Source organism: Gekko japonicus, unplaced genomic scaffold, assembly GCF_001447785.1.
Source record: "Gekko japonicus isolate JY-2015 unplaced genomic scaffold, Gekko_japonicus_V1.1 scaffold336, whole genome shotgun sequence".
Classification (NCBI taxonomy): Eukaryota; Metazoa; Chordata; class Lepidosauria; order Squamata; family Gekkonidae; genus Gekko; species Gekko japonicus.
The window spans coordinates 343,173-350,737 of NW_015172014.1; the positions used below are offsets into that span (position 1 = coordinate 343,173).

General features: G+C 52.3%; 1 protein-coding gene across 1 annotated transcript in view; it reads left to right on the plus strand.

The window, feature by feature from the left end:
* Positions 1-1,487, plus strand: part of DVL2 (dishevelled segment polarity protein 2) — a 15,459-nt gene extending 13,972 nt beyond the window's left edge. The window contains exon 15 of the mRNA XM_015420308.1: positions 21-1,487. Coding sequence (XP_015275794.1) covers positions 21-140 — 120 coding nt within the window. The 3' untranslated portion in view covers positions 141-1,487. The remainder of the gene's footprint in view (positions 1-20) is intronic.
* The last annotated feature ends 6,078 nt before the right edge of the window (positions 1,488-7,565 follow it).

Below are 7,565 nucleotides of genomic sequence, written 5' to 3' on the forward strand. Positions count from 1 at the left end.
CTGCTGCGGCGGCCGTGCAGCCTCCCGGGGCTCCCCCGGTGCGTGACCTGGGCTCCGTGCCCCCCGAGCTGACGGCCAGCCGCCAGTCGTTCCACATGGCCATGGGCAACCCCAGCGAGTTTTTCGTTGACGTGATGTGACGCGGGGGTCGCCCCCTGCTCCCCGCCCCCTGCTCCCCACCCGAAGTCTCCTGCCTGCACTTTGTGGGCTCCAGCCATGGAGGTTTTGCATCTCCCAGGCTGACCAAAAACTCGCTCGCTCGTGTCCAGGGACACGGCCCTGAGGTTACCTGACCCACACCCACACCCACTCTTCCAGTACCCCTGTCCTGTGCCTCACCCCGGCCTCCGGTTTTGCCTTAGAGCTCCGGCCACCCCAAGTAGCCTGGCGAGCTCCGTCCTTGGCCAGCAGAGGCGCCTGCCTCCATGCAGTGGCGTGCCACGCGTGGCTTCCACTGCCCTCTCAGACCGCTTGGCCGATGGTCCTCAGTTAATCGCCTTCGACTGGCTCAGCCTCTGTATCTTGAGCCTCTCTGCTCTTTTTTTTAATATCCCAAAGGCCCGCTTGGCCGCTCTTTAATCGTGTGACTCAGGTCTCTGGAATCACGTGACCTCTGCCTTCCCATTTCCTGTCTGCCTTGACTTCGAATGACCTCAGTGGATTCTGGATTCTGGCCTCCTGGGCTGCCGGGGCCCCGCGCCCACCCTTCCGGTACCAGATCCCTCCGGCCTTCGGATGTTGGACACACACCACAGCTGCCTGTCTCTTCCTTCTTCTGTCACACGGCCGGGCCTCTGTAGGGTTGTTGTGATCAGGGAGGGCCCCCTTTGCCTTACTTAGTTATCCGTCGCAGGACTTCCGCTTTAACTGTCTCCTCCTCCTCCCGTCTCAAGAAGCTGGGGGGGGGAGGGGGGTGAGAAGTTGATCTTTGGTACTTCGGATACCCCCTCCCTTTTCCTCCTCTCGATGGTCACAAAACCGGTATCAATGAAGGTAGGAATTCTGTTTGGGTTTTTGAACAAGTTTTTTTTTTTTAAGAACACCTTTTTTAAAAAAAAACATGATGTTTTCAAGGTTAAGTTGGTTCGCATTTTTTTTTAAACTTCCTTTTGTATAAAAGCCTTTCCCCCAATAGCTCCCTTTTTTAACACTACATTCCCTCCCCACCCCACCCCCCTGCCAACTGTAGTCTGCCTCTTTGCCTTTGAAGGGTCCAGAACCAAAGTCTCACTTGAAAAGGCTGACTCCAGAGTCACCCACTCGACACCCCCCCCCCCCTACATGTGTCCCCTCCTTCTTCTTCTCTGGCGCCACGGGCTGCTTACTCCGCTGTTCTTTTTTGGGGACCAAGGTAACTCGGGGCCAAGTTCCAGCATCACCAGCTCTGACCAACGACTTGAGGCAATTGATGTGGTTTAGGTACAGTCGGGACTCTTGGGAATGGAATTTGGTGTCTGCTAGAATTTCGGGCCCGTGGTGGCTCAGGTGATTAAGATGCTGAGCTGCAGGCTGGAAGGTCGGTAGTTCGGCAGTTCGAGACCTGAGTGCCACGTGACGGAGTGAGCTCCCGTCTCTGGCCCCAGCTCCTGCCAACCTAGCAGTTCAAAAGCGAGAAATTGCAAGTAGATAAATAGGTACCGCTTCAGTGGGAACAGCGTTCCGTGCGCCTCAGCATCTAGTCATGCCAGCCACATGACCACAGAGACGTCTTCGGACAGCGCTGGCTCTTCGGCTTGGAAATGGAGATGAGCACCGCCCCCTAGAGTCGGATTCGACTGGCTTTCGAGCAAGGGAGACCTTTACCTTTTTTAGAATTGCAGGGTGGAGACTGTATCATGCAGCCTCTTGTGAGAGGGGTCACAGCTGAGGGACATAGTTGGTGCTGGGTGCGCTCCAAGCATTACACAGAGCAGCTGTAAGGAGCGCCCCCTCTCCCCCCGCCTTGATCACCACCAGTCAGAGAAGGCATTGTAAGATGAGGTGGGCCAGTGGTGAAAGGCGGCTTCAGGTCACCCCGTAGGAGCCACCCTACAGTCTGCTGGGGGGTTGGAATCTGCTTAGCTTTCCCATAGACCACACCCCACCTGCCAGGGAACTGCCAACCTGTTTCCCCCGTCCTGACCTGGAAATATTGCTGGGGTGGGGGGTGGGAAACAGTTGTAGGGGAGCCTGCTCCTTTTCCTCACAAACCCAGTTCTTTAAAGCAAAAGAAACATATTATTAGCAAGTCTCTTTTTGAAGGTTCCTATGCTGGCTTTAGAGGGCTGCGGCGGCTCAAGTGGTTAAGACACCGAACTGCAGACCGGAAGGTCAGTAGTTCAGCAGTTGGAGACCCTAGTGCCGCATGACAGAGTGAGCTCCCGTCTCCGGCCCCAGCTCTTGCGGACCTAGCAGTTCGAAAGCAAGAAGTTGCAAGGAAATAAATAGGTACCACTTCAGTGGGAACAGCGTTCCATGCACCTCGGCGTCTAGTCGCGCCGGCCACATGACCACGGAAATGTCTTTGGACAGCGCCGGCTCTGGTTTGGAAAGGGAGATGAGCACCGCATCCCTCGAGTCGGATCCGACTGGCTTTCGAGCGAGGGAAACCTTGACCTTTACCCTACGTTGGCTTTACATTCAGAGTTGGTTTGCCACTTGCCTGCCTCTGCGTAGCAACCCGGGACTTCCCTGGTGGACTCCCATCCAAGTATTAACTGGGGCTGACCCTGCTTAGCTTCCAAGATGGGGCTAGCCTGGGCTGCCCAGGTCACAGAAGCCTCTACCGGTAGCGGCGACTGCCGTCAAGTTGCAGCCGACTTCTGGCGACCCCTCCTAGGGTTTTTGAGGCAAGAGACGTTCAGAGGCAGTTTGCCCTTGCCTGCCTCTGTATGGGAACCCTGGACTTCCTGGGCGGTCTCCTATCCAAGTGGTATCCAGGGCTGACCCTGCTCCGCTTCCGCAATCTGACCAGATCGGGCTAGCTTGTGACATCCAAATTTACTCTCCCACGTTTAAAAACACAAAGCGGGAGAAAACGTTCAACTTCCTACTTTACAAGAGGAAAGTTCCAAACAAGGCCGAGAGAGAAAAGGGGCCGTGAGGAGTATCTTAAAGGTAAAGGTAAAAGTTCCCTTGCTCAAAAGCCAGTCGAATCCGACTCCAGGGTTGCGGTGCTCATCTCAGTTTCCAAGCCGAAGAGCCAGCGCTGTCCGAAGACATTTCCATGGTCATGTGGCCGGCATGACTAAACACCGAGGCGCACGGAACGCTGTTACCTTCCCACTGAGGTGGTACCTATTTATCTACTTGCAATTTCTTGCTTTCGAACTGCTAGGTTGGCAGGAGCTGGAACTAGAGATGGGAGCTCACTCCGTCATGCGGCACACTCGGGTCTCGAACTGCTGAACTACTGACCTTCCACAGCCTGCAGGGGGTTGTTTTCGGCCAGGTTATTCAAGTGGAGAAACCGCTGGAGCATTTGGGGATTTCTTTAGAAGTCTTCTTGCAATTCAAGGAGGCACGTGTGGGTGTGTCCATGGGACGTGGACTGTGTTCCCAGTCTCGAGGCAAGGGCTCTGAAGGCTTGCAGGTACCTCCCGTTTCCACTTCCGCTCCACATCACTGCCAAATAGTCTTGAAGGCAGAGCAGGTGTTGCAGTCTGCGGATTGCCTCTTGGTCAGCGGTTGGGTTTTGGTCTTGAGTGCTTTTGGGTTCCGCTCCCTCGCCTGGACCTCTGCTCCAGCGCCCCAGAACAGCTGCAGCCGTGTGTCCCGCCCCTTCCCCTGGATCCTTCCAAGTGTCGCCTGCAGTGGGGGGAGGAGGGAGCGTGCCTTTCCCTCCCTCCAACAGGGTACGATCTCTCTTCCAAGGTGCTATATGTTCTCCCACCCAACACACCATCCCAGGAGCAGAGGGGCCGCGGCGGGGAGGGGATCCCATCAGGATCAGCACCCCGAGTATTTGGCGCTCTCTCTTGCCTCTGGGGGGGGGATGTGTGTGAGTGAATGTGTGTGATCAGTAGCAGATAACTATTTTGTAATAACATATTTATTTTTTAGCTCTTCTTGTGTACAAAAAAGCATTCAATAAAAAACAATCTAATAAAATCCGAACTGGGCGATTCTGCATTAAAATGCTTGGGGCTCTTTAGCTTGGAGAAACGACGGCTGAGGGGTGAAATGATTGAGGTTTACAAGATTATGCGTGGATTAGAGCAGGTAGAGAAAGAGGTACTTTTCTCCCTTTCTCACAATACAAGAACTCGTGGGCACTCCATGAAATGGCTGAGCGGTCGGGTTAGGACGGATAAAAGGAACTCCTTCACCCAAAGAGTGATTAACACATGGAATTCACTGCCACAGGAGGTGGCGGGGACTACAAGCATGGACGGCTTCAAGAGGGGATTGGATAAACATATGGAGCAGAGGTCCATCAGTGGCTATTAGCCACAAGGTATAGATAGGGACTCTCGGTCTGGAGCAAGGGATGCTCTGTCTTCTTGGTGCTTTGGGGGGGGGGTGGCAACCGTGGGAGGGCTTCTAGTGTCCTGGCCCCACTGCTGGACCTCCTGATGGCGCCTGGTTTTTTCGGCCACTGTGTGACACAGAGTGTTAGACTGTATGGGCCATTGGCCTGATCCAGCATTAGCTTCTCTTAGGTTCTTACGTTACCAGGAGATGAGGGTGTGAAGGACCAGGGTTTGGTGGGTGGGGAGAGGAGAGGAGAGGAGATCATAGGGGCAGCCCAGCAGAAGTTTCTCTTTAGCAGGTTCCTTTCCCTGCAATACGGGGAGTGGTATTGGTCTACATCACAGGGCTGTTGTTTGTAAGGACTGGGATCCAGTGGGCGAAGCAAGCTTACCGGTTTGGTGTAGTGGTTAGGAGCACAGACTCTAATCTCAGAGAACTGATTTCCCACTCCACATAAAGCCATCTGGGCGACCTTGGGCAAACCACAGATCTCTCAGAGCTGTTCTCTCAAGGGCAGTCCTCGAAAGAGCTCTCTCAGCCCCACCTACCTCACAGGGTGTCCGTTGTGGGGAGAGGAAGGGAAGGAGATTGTCAGCCACTCTGAAGGGTGGGGTATAAATATAAACTCCCCCCCTCCCCCCTTCTTCTCCTCCCCAGTTCTAAGAATTATAATGAAACCATTCAAGATGGGTCACCATGTTTGTCTGTAGCAGGAGAAAAGAGGCAGAGTCCAGGAGCAAAAGGCTAACAAAATCTGTGCCAGGGGAGGAGCTTTCGTGAGTCACTGCTCACTTCCTCAGGTTCAGCTGGAACGTGTGAGTCCATCTGTCTTGTATATCGGAAAGCAGAGTGGCTTCAGGTGTCAAAGGACATTAGCAGGCCAGTCCCTTTAACAAAGAATTAATGGACATAACCCTGACATTAGAAACCACAACATTAAAAAGGGGGGGGGAGACATTTTAACCCTCCAGGACATTCAGTTGCTGACCCCTAAGAGTATCCGTTCTCTTGCATCTGAAATCACTCTGCCTTCCAATATATAGGACAGATGGACTCACATTCTAGCTATATCTGAAGAAGTGAGCAGTGACTCACAAAGGCTCCGACCCAGCCACCAATTTTGTCAGTCTTTGACGTGCTACTGGACTCCTGCTCTTTTCTAATGAAAGAAAGCTTGACTCCGGTGGCACCTTTAAGTCCGACAAAATTTACTTCTGGGTATAAGCTTTCATTTTTATTTTATTTTTTAAAAAATATCTGTTTATTAAATTTGGAACTTCATCGTAATACACTTAAGTACAAAGAAATAACATTAAACAAAACTACAGAAAAACAAAAAATAAATGTTATTCAGTTGATGACACTGAGAGCCCTATCAGGTTAAAAGGCTGCGCAACCCATTATGTCTAACTAAACTTCAAATGCTTGAAAACACAGGTAAACTCTCACCCTAAGACAAGTCCTTTAGTAGCAGATTACTGGAAGCAGATCATTTCTAACATTCAAACCCTTACAGGATATGATTTACCGTACGATCCAAAGGTGATAAGTTTACTTCTGGGTATAAGCTTTCATGTGTATATACAATTCTTCAAAGTGTGAGTGCACACAAAAGCTTCCACCCAGAATTTAAAAATTTTTTTGTTGCCACACCTTTTGTTTTGTTACTTCAGACCAACACGGTGACCCATCTGACTCTATTTAAAGAATCACAATGAGATTTCTTGGTGTGGTGATGGAGCGACTGTGCCTTTGCCACGGACAGGTTCTGGAGGTCCGGCCGGGGTCGTTTTAGTGCACGCCGCTGTCGCACGGCAACAGTAGTTGTGCGTATTGATTATGATACGATGTGTGCACACGGGAGGGGACTCCATGTCCGGAGGAGGCTGTTTGCAGCTGGCCACAGGACAGCGCCAACCCCGGCTAAGCTCCAGCAACTCTGTGTGTTCCCAGTGACTGGCATTTAGGGCTGCCAGCTCTGACTTTGGCAATTCCTGGGGGTTTGGGAGAAGAGCCTGGGGAAGAAGAGAAGAGATTGGATTTGTACCCCGCCCTTCACTCGGAGTCTCAGAGTGGCTTACAAACGCCTTCCCCTTCCCTGGGAGTCTTTCTGTCTTTTACCTCAGAGGATGCCAGTCACAGCTACTGGTGAAAGGTCAGGTCCTACAGTGCCAAGACCAGGGCCACACAGCCCGGGAAATCCACAACAGCTCATCTCAGACAGAGTTGGAGCAAAGCAGGAGCTTTTAGACATGAAAACTACTGAGTCTGGAGCAGACTTAAAGTGATAGGGAGCGACACAGAAATTATAGACCAAAGCAGCTCTGTCTAAACCATTTTGTTACGATACAGTCCTTTTTTTCCTCCATGTCAGGTCGTAGGTGACTTCTGGCAACCCCTCGTGGGATTTTTGGGGCAAGACACGTTCAGAGGTGGGTTTGCCACGGCCTGCCTCTGTTTGGCGACCCTGGGTTTCCTTGGCAGTCTCCCATCCAAATGACCACCAGGGCCGACCCTGCTTAGCTACCCAGGTCTGCCAAGCTCGGACTATCCAAGTCAGGCACAGTCATATTTCCCTGTGCAAAAAAAAAACCCCTCTTGAATAAGGTCTTTTTTGCATAGATTCAGGTGGGTCGCGGTGTTGGTCTGACGCAACAGAAGACCAACCCGATTTAATTCCGGGTATAAGCTTCCGTGTGCGTGCACGCTTAGAATCCTAGAGTCGGAAGGGTCCTCTAGGGTCATCTAGTCCAACCCCCCGCACGATGCAGGAAATTAACAAATGCCTCCCCCTTCTTCAGATGGATGGGTGGATCTGATGAAGCGTGCGTGCACACAAAAGCTGATAAATTGGTTGGTCTTAAAGGTGCCACGGGACTCAAACTTCATACCATTTTGCACGGTGTGCGGAAAGCCACGTCGGCAAGGCCCATGGGGGCGGGGGGCAACCTGGTCTTTCCAGCCCCGCGAGCCTCTCCGTGGAGCCCTGCCGCCTGCTGGAGTCCCCCCTTTGCCTGCTCCAAAGTGGAACTCTCCTCTGGCACGGAAAGAAAGCTCGCCTCCAGTGTTCCCTCTAAACTGAGTCAATGTGAGTTAGCGCACAGATTTTTAGC